Raw genomic sequence first — 13,615 nt, forward strand, 5'->3', positions numbered from 1 at the left:
TTCTGTTTGCTATTTCTACTTTGTACATATAAGAGGCAAGATCTCAGTGTATTTTGATTACTTATACAATCTTATTGTGAAACCAAATAACAATTTCTTCCGTTGCTTGTACAAATTTAGGCCTCATAAAGTGAGATAGTTCCCAAAATTTTGCCTCATTGAACCGCATTTAGTTCAGATGCAACTCCTCTCTTAGTTTCAGCTTTACACTTGTGTATTGCCCTTCATTACTGCAGTATACACGTCTTTGGTTGGCTAGTAAGACAGTACGTTTGAAACATATCGCATCAACGCGCAAATAAAAAGTCCAGAATTTAGCTTTGTTTTTCTCGGTGATAGTTTTAATGTAATTTATAACGAGAACGACATCCTAAGTGGCACGATGTTAAAACATGGTATGTAATTATGCATAGGGGGAGTTACAGAAGATTCAATAGTATGGTACTAGAATGCTGACCAATTGACTGGACAACTCGATAATATCATGCTCATATTATTTTATGCCATGGGAGATCTGTAAGAATAATACAGCAGACATACATAGCAATATTGTAGTGTTCTCCGTTGTAGTAATCAAGATTGAGTTTGAGGTTACCAAAAGTAAAATAGAGACACATTTTTATTATTTAAAATAGGTAAGATCAATATATATATATATAATATGGTTAGAGACAGTTACAGTCCGGGATTCTAGTCCTTGACCTAATTTATTTTATAAAAATATTAGAAAATAGTCTTTGTATCTACCAAGTGAATATCTTAGATCTTCCTTATGATCAGAGAGGGGGACCTTTTATCCAGGGTTTAAAAAAAACACGTTTTTTTTTTTTTTTTTTTTTAAAAAAAGCCCAACCACCTGGGCCTATATGGTTTTTTTTCGGGTTTGTTTTTTTTTTTTTTTTTTTTTTTTTCGAAATATTTCAGTGTCTTTGGGGTCAAAGTCTTAAAATGTGATTTATATTTCAAGATTATCATTGTGTCAGCTTGCAACAATTTTGTATTCACTGCTTTTTTTTTTTTTTTTTTTTTTAAGGGCCGCCATTTTGAAATTTTACGTTGGCCGCCAAAATGTATATAGCTAATTTAAAGTGTCTCGTGCTCGTACTCTGAAAATTTCAACCTAAAAGGCAGTAAATTGCGCTTTGTAACGTGGATATCTGCATGGTTGAAAAAAATTGCAGCCATTTTGAAATTTTACGTTGGTATGCCGCCAAAATCTATACAGGAAATTAGTGTGTCGTGCTTGTACCCTGAAAATTTAAACTTAAAAGACCAAAAGTCCTGTAGTATGTATGATACAGGCAGACGAACGAACAAATGTAGATCGAATCATCGCAGTAGCCTCAGTGCAGGGCCGTAACTTGTGGGGGAAGGGGGAAACTGTCCCCAAGGAAGCTCCCCGACGTTCGAAGGGGGGTCCATTTTAAGGCAAAATTTTCTTACTGCATATACGATACGATCATGAATTTATAAATAAAGCATCAAACAGGTTCACTACATTACATAAATACAAGAGCACACAAAAGGCAAATAAAACAAAAATGAGTCATGGGCCCATTTCAGTAAAAAAAAAAAAAAAAAAAAAAAGTCTACTATTAGGGGCCCTAATATTTATTCGTATAGCTTTGAAATTTGTCAATATTATCCCCGTAATTAATTTGTGATGTATGAAACGGCCCCGCAGACCTTGCCGTGCGGCAGGGCCCACAGGATTTGGGGGGTCCATAAAGAGAAGAGAAACGTGGAAAGAGGGGGCCCAAGAATTAGTAAAACAGTTTTTTCTAGGGGGCCGAAATACACGTTTTAATGCTTGACCCCCGGAAAAAATCTAAGACGGCACTGCCTCAGTGACGTTCGCCAAATATGAACATCAAATATGTCAATTTAAAACAAAAATATAATTCATATTTATAAAATAAATGTTTCGTAATGTGTTACATGACATAAATATTTTCCAGCGTAAAATAAATAGTTTTATTGTTGAAGCTTACTTCCGATTCTTTGTGCGTTCAATTACGGGAATTTCCCGAGCACTTGTTGCAAGACGGTTCTTTCCAGAAAATAAATTTAAGACAATTAACGAAGATATAATTCATATTTTATAAAGTAAATGTTCAAAATATCTTAAATGATATTATATATCTTCCAGCGTAAAATAAATAGTTTTACTGTTGAAGTATTCAGTTCCGATGCTTTGTGCGTTCAATTGCGGAAATTTTCCTAGCACTTCTTTTGCGACTTTTTTTTTTCCTTCGAATATGCAGCTTTCTTTACTGCACATCGAAATTTTCAGTAATACGGAAGTTTCAATTCAGCACTTGAAATATAAGCGTTAGTAGTTTTCGGAACTCTGAGCATTGTAAGCTTCTTAAATTTGAATGATTTTTAGGCTATTGCTGGTGTTGATTCTACAGAATGCTTATTCGAAGAGTAGCAACAAATAACTGAATTAAACTGTTGTTGGAAAACCAAATTTTACTGAAGAATACTTGTGTTGCCATCGAAGGTAATCAAAAATAATACTAATAGTTTTACAAATGCACTACATATTTACTGGTAGTACCGGTACCTATGGCCTTAAACCCGTCAAACGTATGAGGGATAATGTCCCTCAGCGTCGCCGAGTCGGTGAGCACACTATTCACGGAAAGTATTTTCTAAAATATAAAATTGCATATTTTACTTTAAATAGGCTATATGCATAATCCACACATTAATTTGTTATATAATTATCTCAAGCTAAGGTAAGGGAATATTTTTGTATTCATTTAGTGCATTCAGTATCTTATAAAGTTCTTATGTTGAATATTGTTGTATACCTTAAGGTGAAAGCATCTAATTCGCCCAAAGAAAGTCCAAAATCTGATAACATTCACTTTCAATGTGATCACCTTAGTTGTACCAACAATATACTAACAAAAAGTTCAAAAACCCAGGTGGGTTTTTGTAGGTGGGTCCAACCCGAAAAAAAACAGTGGGTTTTTTCGGGCTGGGCCCACTTGGGCAAACCCTGCCTTTAGTTCATAGCAGCCTCCAGGGCGTCTTGTAGCAACTTTAGGATACGGTACTTTTTGATAATCCCCTTCTCTCAAGGCAGCCTCCTGAGATGTTAGGCAAGGTAGTACTCCGTCGTCCGGGGTGACCTCAGGAGCAGGTGTGGGTTAAGTGATCAGTGGTCAACTGATAACTCCTGTCCTTTTCGGTTATAGACCATTTCTGGGTGGCTCATTCCTCTTCGGTTTCCATCGTGCTGTCTTTGTGTCTTCCTGATTTTATGTGTATCGTCTGCTGTACTAATGCTTGTAAACACTAGCACGTGTTGCTTGAATAACATGTGCTTGTATTGAAAGGTGGGGATCCTTACAATATATATAAAGCTAAAGTTCACTTTAAATCTTTGTAATTATTGTGATAAAGGTGACAGATTATGAGTCACTGAAATTGTAAACAGTGAAATTAAGAGAATACTCAAAAGTTGGTGAATGCTTTACATACAAATTAAGAAACTAAACTGACGCGTGATACAGAAAACGTCGCTGAAGGAGATGGGATTGAAAATTTCGATAAGTAATAAATAAGAGACGAATATCAAAGTTACTCAAGGTTTGTATACAGTTAAAATCTTTTTACTAAAGACCGGCAGTTGTAAAATAAAAATGCCAAAATAGCTTGTAAAAATGACACTAAAAAATTAGCAACTTATATTTCAAATAAATGTATTCATTGTATTTTTGTTATGAATTTATCGAAAGCTTACATTAAATATTAATCTACGTTAACGATTGTAAATGGCACTAATTAATAGGTATGACTGAAAGTATTGTATTTCCAGTATAAAGGCGAAGAAAACCTCAGAAGCAACTACAAAATGGCAAATATGGACAGTTGACAATAAAAGTAATTTATTCACGATTTGTAAAAATTGCATTTATGGCCTGCTGCAATTGCCGGACTTTTGCTGCAAGTGCCGGTCTGTAGTTATTATTCAGGACTAGAGATGCAAAGAACCGGCTATTCTTTTTTTTTTTTTTTTTTTTTTTTTTTTTTTTTTTTTTTTTTTTCTCCATAAAAGCCGTCTTTTTGAAAAAAATGAAATTTTCGCTATTTAAATTGGGTTTTTGTGATTTTCTGGTTCAAGTACAACCTTTGTTTTCCTGTAGTATATTCTACAATTAATAAAGTGCCTTCACAACATTCACTACTTATGAGTCCTCTGTACAGTTCGTAGCTAGCTCTCTTGATTAATTTTCAAACTGACATTTCTTTGGTTGCCTACAAACACAAGTTATGAACTCCAGCATATCACTCGTGTATTTTTTTTTTTTTTTTTTTTTTTTTTTTTTGGTTTTGTTTTGTTTAACACCCCAGGAATATGTACCAAGGCTAAGGGAGACGGTGATAATGAGATGAGTAATACTGGTGGAATGAAGAACTCCGAGAAAATCCACGTACCGGTATTCCTCCACCACAAAGGTCACTTGGTGCGGGCTGGGATCGAACCAGGGCCTCAACCATCAGAGGTGAATGATCTACCACTGAGCCATTGCGGCCCACATATATAACTAAGAAAAGTCTACGTCAATCAATTAATGTGTTGTAGTATAACTATTGTGTAAGCTTCATTGAGTCATAGCTAAGAAACAACATTCAAAATATGCAATGTGTGTTACGTTCTGGAGCAACGTGTAAGTGTATATCGTAATTGACAATGCGATCAAAGAACACCTCTCTTCATCTTCCTCTGACTGTTAAGGTAACGTCATTTTCTAATGTGAGTTTGTGGTAAACAACTTCGTGTCCGTGGGTTACCTCGGGATCTCCCAGGTCGTTCCATATTCTCGTTCCTCCATTCCCTTCATAATCCTTCTTTAGCCTGACGTAACCTATGTAACATTCGAACGTAGCCTCATCTGATGACCTGGTACATAATTTGATCTGAAAATCTTTTATATCTTCGTACCGTGGTCTAAATCATCGTTTATTTAGGATGATTTTTAAATTAAACATTCTGTCGTATTTGTTCACTCTCAGTACGTACACGTAACGACATGACAACTTCAGTGTACTGATTTCAATGCCGAATAATCATCTACGAAATCTAGTAAAAGCCAATAGCAACACATCTACTACTTCTCTTCCAAGTGTCATTTATTTATCTTTTTTATTTCTTTCTAGGAAAGCGCTCCAACTAAACTTAACGTCCACAATATACACTAAAATCGGATAACTTTTATGATAATTATCCTAGAACAGACACACAAATTACGATGAAGTCGAATGGTAAAAAGTTCGGTACGCTCGTTTCAGTAGTTAACAACTAAAACTAAACAAAAAATGAGAAAGTGGGAAGAAATCGGCCAGTACATATATTTAACGGTCCATCCAGCATTTGCCTGGCGAACCTGAGGTAAAACCTCAGTCACAATGAATGGCTACTGATTCGAACCCGGCTTCTTTCAATTGCGAAGCAAGAGCAGTAATCATTAGTCTGTGCGTGACCTGTTTACGTATCATCCTGGATCAGAATGGTCGAGATTAATGCCGAACCGATAGTTTTCAGGGTTGCTAAGCTGATTCGTTACAACCCCAATGAGAATCTCAAACCAGTTACCTGTATATAAAGTTAATTCGATTTTACACTATAGATGGAATTCATTACGTTGAAGGTGGGGGTTGGGAATAACCGAAAATGACCGATGTTAGTGACCAATTCATAGTTTTCAGGGTCACTAAGCTGATTAGTGACATACCCAATGCCGTTCAAGTCCAGTTTCAGTCTCTATCGGCGTGAGGGTGAAAAGGGATGGAAATTAACTATCGGCGAGAGGGTGAAAAGGGATGGAAATTAAAATTTCCCAAATCGACATTGTGTTGCTCGTGATCGCATCACGGCTGTCCCGTTCGAAATTGATTTTGAAACACATTTAGTACGTACCTCAACGTGATTTTTATGATTTGATTTGGTTAAAAGGCGTATTGTAAGTGGACAGGGGGCTCAAATTTTTTTGCTAATCTTACGGATTTTACTACACTTTCATTGAAATGTGTATCCTAAAAGGGGGGGGGATTCATTCGAGTACTTTCCATAAACCTATTTTTCCCGTGCAAAGAACGGGCATTTCAGCTAATTTTGTAATACAGCTTCACTGCCCGGTCAGTCCAAATTTTTCTATGCCATGACATCGTACTTGTTTTATACAGCATAATTCCAGGTGTCTAACTTCAGTCATCCTAATTGCCATCAGGAAATAAAAATTAGCTACATTAAGAAGGAACTTATTAAAATATGAATTGTATGTATTTGTAAAATATAATTTCCTTCTTTAACATGTGTATGAATCGACCAGTTAAAAATTGATTATCCTGAATCTAATTTGGTTTCGAAATTTTATGCACTGATGTAACCTCTTTCTTTGTCAAACCAAAGGTGTAGGGCTCTCATAATTTGTACGTGAGCTTTACTGGCGACCATCAGTTTTGGATTTGCGAGTGCATCTGACTTTGAAATTTTGTGTCCTGCCATGTTCTCTATAGATGTGAATTCAATAACGTACAAAGAGTGAAAAAGTGACTTACTGGACCGGTACTCGAACCCGGGACCTTCGGCATACCCTGCCGATGCGTTAACCACTATGTTATTGAATTCACATCTATAGAGGATATGGTGTGTTAAAAAATGGTTGTTTCCTCTCATTAATATTGATACGAAATCACAACCGTCATATATGGACACAGGGATTGTCCACGTACAGTTAGGGTCTGTGGTCCGAGTGGAGAGCACGGACTTCGAGAGTGAGAAAGTGAGTGGGTGTTCTGGAAAGCAGACTGGGTGGCGTGGTGCTACGTGGAATCCCTGATTTGATCCCAACTGACGCTAAGTGAAAAACCCGGGTATGCCGAAGGTCCCGGATTCGAGTCACGGTCCAGTCAGTCACTTTTTCACTCTTTGTACGTTATGTGTGTGAACGTGTTTGCGTTTATACAGTGAAACCTGTCTTTAGCGGAATCGAGCGGGACTTGCAAAAATTTCCGTTAAAGTCAGGTTTCCGTTTAGTAGGTAGACCTTTCCTTTCTTTAAAAAAAAAAAAAAAAAAAAAAAAAAAAAAAAAAAAAAAAAAAAAAAAAAAACTTATAAAGGGGCATACTGAGAAAATATATTGCTGTACGTACATTGTTCGATTACAGTACTTCTTTCTTCTACGAATAAATACACAAAAAATTAAAATGAATACAAAATATGCTATGCACACGTTTTCTTTATTTTTCTAATAGCCAAGTAGGGTTTTTTGTGTACATTGCTGCTTGGCTGCCTGACTTTCCGCATACACTTTAGCCTGTGAAATTATACTAAGTGAATCAGAATCATTTTTTCGTCAAGGCAAATTTTTGCAGTTCCTTTAAAATTCTGAGAGAATCTTGATATGTATTTATTCTACACTCTTCTTGGAACTCGGTATCGTATTCCTCTTCTTCCTCTATCTCGTTTTCTTCTTTCCGACATTCCGTATGATTCTTGATTAAGTTGCGGGGATTAAGGACAATTTGTGGGGGTGAATATGAGTAGTGGTTGGGGAAAGTCAACACTGTCCAGAAATATTTAACAAAAGAACGAACATTTTATCACAGACAATGTAATGTATATGTCTCCCAGAATGTCTAAACATCTTCTAAACGCTGTAGTCCGGAACTCAGAATTTTCCGTTAAATGTTTATTTTTCTTTCCGTTGTCCGCGTAACACAGTTTCCGCTTAATGAAGGGAGTTTTACACGTTTTGTTCTCCAAAATTCATGGGACCGTGAAATATTTCCGTTTAAGACAGTTTTCCGTTTAATAAAGGGTCCGTTGAAGACAGGTTTTACTGTATGAATTGTAACTTCATGGTGTTTAACCAGTGAAACTAGAATACAAATGTTGATTCGAACGTGATTCAGTATTAGTATGCCGCGTCAAGCAAGGCCTAAGAGATGTGATGAAATGCACGTACATGTTTGAATGAATATTTATGAACAAATGCAAAAGCAGTCAGTCTGCATACCTTTCGCTTTAATATATGATTTTATACATTGAAAGAAAGAAGGATTGAAAATGAAATTAGGTCAGATTTGCCTGTAAGCTGTTGATAAGTTAAACGTGGGATTCGAACTTGATATATACCCATCAAGAATCGAGTAAAAAAAAAAAAAATGCTTTAAACATTGTTCCATTCCCATTCTTATGTAGTTTCTACGTATTGGAATTTATTTATTTATTTTTTAATAGCATTTCAGATTCATTTGAAATCTTATTTTAGCATGAAAACATAAGCAATGGAAGGTGGATGATACAAGGCTCATACGAGTCACTTTTTTAAAGTAAAAGTTTTTTTTTTCAAGTTGTTTTTGCATTAAAAGTTACTTTTTCCTGTGATTTATGTTTTGCATTGGTAGTTTTATCAGAAAAATATAAAAATTAACGGATAAAGGCAGAAACTTGTTACTCATTACTCTTCTGAAAGCTTCAGTACTTGCTGTCACATGTGAAACAATCAGCTTTATTCTCACTTCAGCTTTTATTCTTTCTAAAGCACAATGGATGGGTGGCGGATGGTTAAGCTCGCATGGTGGGGTTGAGAACCCTTCTGTGTCTATTCTTTCTTCTATCATAATAGTCTTTCAGTTTTCTCCGTAAAAGTTAACGCTCCGCTCAACGTTGTGTGTTTCATCATGTTCGTCTTGTGTTATGCTTCTTGTATGTTCTTAAGAATAGGTGATAAAATTTGAATATTTCATGGCTTTGAAAACTCTCAATGCTAAGTTAAATATAATATCAGCGATGAAGAAATTCGGAAATAGGCCAGAACTGGTTTCAGTTACTTAGAAGTTTCTTACGTCTGCTAAGTCTGTTTACCGTAACTAAAGCATACTTAGAAAACCTAAGAAAGGAGGAAGCTCAAAAAGAATAAGTACAGAAGAAAAGATGAAACAAAACAACAAACAGAGGTGGTGGAGAAATTGACAAAGAAAAAAAGGGGCACGATGAGATTTTGGTCACTTTTCAGCTATTTAGTAGAGACCAGACTACTATGAGCCCTGTATTATTATTATTATTATTTTGGGACGTCTACTAGGGCCTTGCATAGAAAATAGGATCCTGGCATTTGCTTAGTTGAACTGAAGAAAAATTCTTCAAGATAGCCTGTTGCTGGAATTGAACGTGAGAAAAATGAAATGAATTTTTTTGCGTGACGTCTTATGATTATGCTCCAAAGCTAAGGGAGACGGTGATGATAATGAATGAAGAAAGGAGGAGGAAACAGGAGAATCCCGAGAAAACTCATGTACACAATATTTTTCACTTAGCGCCAGCTGGGATCAAATCAGGGATCCTACGCACCCTGATTTGATCCTACGTACCACTTAGCCACCGCGGCTTCTTGAACCCGAGACGTCTAATTGCAAGAGAAAAACGTTTAGCTGTTTACTTGGGTTCGCGTGGTGAACAGTTGAAGAATTTAATGTTTTGTAGTTCAGTGCTTTATCTTTTATGTGGAATGTATATGCGTGTAGCGTAGACAGGAGAAGCTCGGGAGTTTCTCAACCCGTAATACAATATTGTTGTATATGTACTTTATACTTTAAAACTAAATTTTGGTTGATGTAAGTGTTCTTCCTCCCCCCTTTTTTCCTGCTCGTTCTGGTTTATGTGGTATGTTGGGCCCATATACAGGGTGTTAATGAACTATACCGACAAACTGTAAGAAGTGATTCCTTACATCAAAATAAGAGAAAAAGTTCATATGGACCTATGACGAAAAGTGCATAGTTTCAGAGCTAGGGCTGTCTAAAATCCCGAAAAAGCTAAATTTCAACAGGCCCTATTACGAATTCCAGAAACTGTGGATGGTGATCCTTATCAGTGTAAAGGAAGCTACGCATACACAATCCAAAAGTGCATAATTGATAAATTTTCAATAGGTGTACAGGATATTCCCTACAGGGTGTCATTCTCAGATATGCTCTCAATAGAATTTTCACATATACCCTGATTTCAAGGAGGGCCAAAGTAGGCAGGAGGTAAGCCTTGATAACAAAGGACATCCAATGCTTCGGAGGAAGGTCGGAAGTGTTAGGAACTGGCAGTTCCTTTTTTTTTTTTTTTTTTTTTTTTTGTGTGTGTGTGTGTGTGTGTGTGTGTGTGTTTGGAATAACGTGTGATGAAATGTATTTCGTCATGGTATATTTCACGTTTTCTTCACTTATAAGCGTGAGAGAAAACATACAGCATGCGTTTTCCAGAGAACGAGAGACCTGCTGCTGACGATTCTTAAGAATTCCAACATTGCACCATATGATTCCATGTTCACTGCATCAAGGCTTATTGTTTGCATACTTTGAGCCAATCATAAAGTCAGAGCATATCTCAAAACTCGATTGATGGAATGTCTGGAAATTTTACCGTATAGGGAATACTCATTACACCAATTGAACAATATTGAAATATACATTTTTGGATTGCGTGTGTGTGACTTTCTTTACGCAGACAAGGACCACCATGCACGGTCTCTCGAATTCGAAATAGGACCTCTTGAAATTTGGCTTTTTCGCGATTTTGGACAGCCCTAGCTCTGAAACTATGCACTTTTCCCCACAGGTTCATATGAACTTTTCCTCTTATTTTGATGTAAGGAATCCTCTCTTAGAGTTTGTCGGTATAGTTCATTAACACCCTGTATAAGCATACTACAGTATATACCATAAGCCACAGGCGATTGGAAAAGACTGAAGTCAGTGAGCATATGGTCTGGTAAACATGGTGAATAAGAAGTTTCATATCGCAGTGTATATCTTCTGTAGCGTCGTTTGAATATTTAGCTGTGCAATATGATTGAACCTTTTGTGTCGACAAATAAAGAAAACTATAGGGGATCACTGTGGCTACGATCACTACACACTCACCATGAACTGCTTTGGGTGTAACGTCGGCTTTGGAAAGGTTCTAAAAGAGTAGGAAGGTAGTCCAATTCTTTCGCGGAACGTAGTCATTGTCGAATAAGAGTAATTTCTTTTCGCACGCTGGATTGCAATAGTGAAATAGGTCGTTGTCATGCAAGTACAGCAAAGAGTGGTCCTTATAACGCCGATTTGTCTGGTCCTCGGTCACTTCGTGTGACATCCATTACCATTTATTCATTTTTTTTCTTAACTTTTCATGATTCCTTCAAATGCTGTAGAACGAAAAATTATTAACGAGGAGTCTTCCACAATTTCTCTTTTTTCCGTTGATTTGCTTCGATAACTTCGGGACGTGAAACAAATACGATTTATTTGAGTTTTTACATGTTTTACAATTATCACAGTTTATGTATCATAGTAAAGGTGTCTCAAATTCTCCATTAATTTTACAATCACTGATCTTCTTTAATCACTGCATAGGTTATGGAGTGGTAAAGAAATGGTGCTTTAGTATTTTCTTAGATATTTTTCGAACTTATGGTCTCATTCGTAACGGTTTGCGTCAGTGCAACACAAATTCGACAGTTAGTTTGCGATAATAGGCATAACAATTATGATTGATTTTTGTATGTTTTGCATTGTCTCCTGAGATTTTTATGAAGGCTGGTACTGAATAAGGCCTGTAGTCTTCAGTTACTCAAACATTACCTTCCTGTCTTTCACGTTTTCTAAATCTTGGTAAATCGCAAATGTAGCACTTCTATGATGGAAATTCGGTTATTTTAAGCGCTGAAAAGAACAATAGTGTGTTGTGACAATATAGTCAACCTTTACTTAATATCTTCATCTTGGTAATTCTGATCCGTGTTTGATTGTCGTTTTAATATCTGACCACTGAGGTTATGTAAGACGAGATGTGTTCTTTGTCGAAGTAGGAATCGAAACCGGGACCATGCGTACGGAGAGTATGGACGTTAGCTTTGGCGACAAAGGGGGTATATAATAGGGATGGCCAGAAACGGTCCGGTGGCCATCCCTACGCTAAACCCGAGTTGCTGGCAGGCTGTGAACAATGTGCTAGATGAAATGGTGGAAGCGACAGGCGGCGGCCGCTTGTCTCATTTGGCTAAACAAACTGTGTAGCTTGCAAACTCATTGGCTAAACAGGCAAACTCATTTGGCTAAATACCCACTGGTGGACCAAATTGATTTTCTGGGGGGCACAAACGGGTCTGGGAGGGAGAGCACAAGCGCGTGGTCCCCCTTGCAGTGTTTTGAAGGTGAACTTTGTGCCTCCTTTACGGTTCTGTGGAGGCTTTCGGATCCAGGTCTGGAACCGGTTCTGAAAATCGGATCTCCAAGAACCGGTTCCGCCGGAACCGAAACTTTGTGGCCATCCCTAGTATATAATGGTCTGGAACAGTTAAAGCAATTGCTTAAATTATTATCTGTCGCACATAATTTGCTAATGTATTTCAAATACAAATAATTTCTATCTCTATAATACCATTTTGTTTTTGAAAAAGTAGAGTAAAAAAACCTGTTTTCTAATATATATATATTACACTACTGTTAGTATAAATATATGTACTTTTTCTGCTTTAGCTTAAGCATCCGGTTATGAATTCGATTCGAAGGTGCTTCAATATAGTTTTTTTTTTTTCCGAGAAGCACCATAAATGCAAATTTTGTCAGGTTATTCCCAGTTTCTTTTCTCTATAGCCTACGGGATAAAAGTGCTTGTAAATTTATTTACTTTGTAATACTGACATATCACCTGGGATTTTCAAATATATTGTATTTTCAGATGTACAGCTTTAGATAAAATCTAATAATTTCACTGTATTGTAGGTAATCTTTAAAACACTAATATTCCACATGTTAGCACACATATTTTCTTGTATAACCACATATAATAATAAACTGTGAATATATATGTAATGCCTTTATTTAAGAATAAATTGAATGCGATTTTTGTTGTTTTAATCAATGTCCTATTCTAAGTTACATGGAGACGTATACAATATTAGAATTCTAATTTATATACTGTAAACATCAACGTTAGAAAATAATTCGACGTATGTACTTAAGTTACTGGCACTGGGAAACGCGAGCGGGAAGTTTAACAGTTTGTGTTACATTAACAATCTTTATACTGGTAGGTGAAGCTGGTAAGGTTGGTATCATAGTTTCCCAACAACAGCACTCTGCTGAAATATCAGAGACACAGAAATTTAAATCAGGTTGTAGAAAAAGTCAATTAAAAAAAATGACGCACTTTCTTTATATTTTTCAGATGAAAACTGTGAGCGTAGCTCTAGTTTTGTGTTTAAATGTTGGAGTTGATCCGCCAGATATTGTTAAAACACAACCATGTGCACGACTGGAATGCTGGATTGGTACGTATATATCGAATATTTATATCTAATATAAATAAAATAAAGTTTGTTTGTATGTGTGTCTGTGTGCGGCTTAGGGACCAGATAAGTGGACCGAGAGTTACCAAATTTGGGTCACGGGTACCTTGGTTCAGGCCCCAGGCCAAGACGAAGAGGGTTTTTTTTTTTGTTTTTTTTTTTTAATTTCGAACTAGAGGGTTACTGGGACATGTAAAAGTAGTAGAAAATGAACGATATTAGTGTCAAATCCATAGTTTTCGCGGTCGCTGAGATCAATGGTGATA

At 36.4% G+C, this 13,615-nt stretch overlaps 1 protein-coding gene across 1 annotated transcript in view; it reads left to right on the forward strand.

Annotated features, from left to right (window-relative positions):
- Positions 1 to 13,615, forward strand: part of raptor (regulatory associated protein of MTOR complex 1) — a 95,830-nt gene that overhangs the window by 2,443 nt on the left and 79,772 nt on the right. The window contains exon 2 of the mRNA XM_081731831.1: positions 13,229 to 13,331. Coding sequence (XP_081587957.1) covers positions 13,229 to 13,331 — 103 coding nt within the window. The remainder of the gene's footprint in view (positions 1 to 13,228; positions 13,332 to 13,615) is intronic.

The sequence above is a fragment of the Thermobia domestica genome, chromosome 11 (genome assembly GCF_964235325.1).
Source record: "Thermobia domestica chromosome 11, izTheDome1.hap1.1, whole genome shotgun sequence".
Classification (NCBI taxonomy): Eukaryota; Metazoa; Arthropoda; class Insecta; order Zygentoma; family Lepismatidae; genus Thermobia; species Thermobia domestica.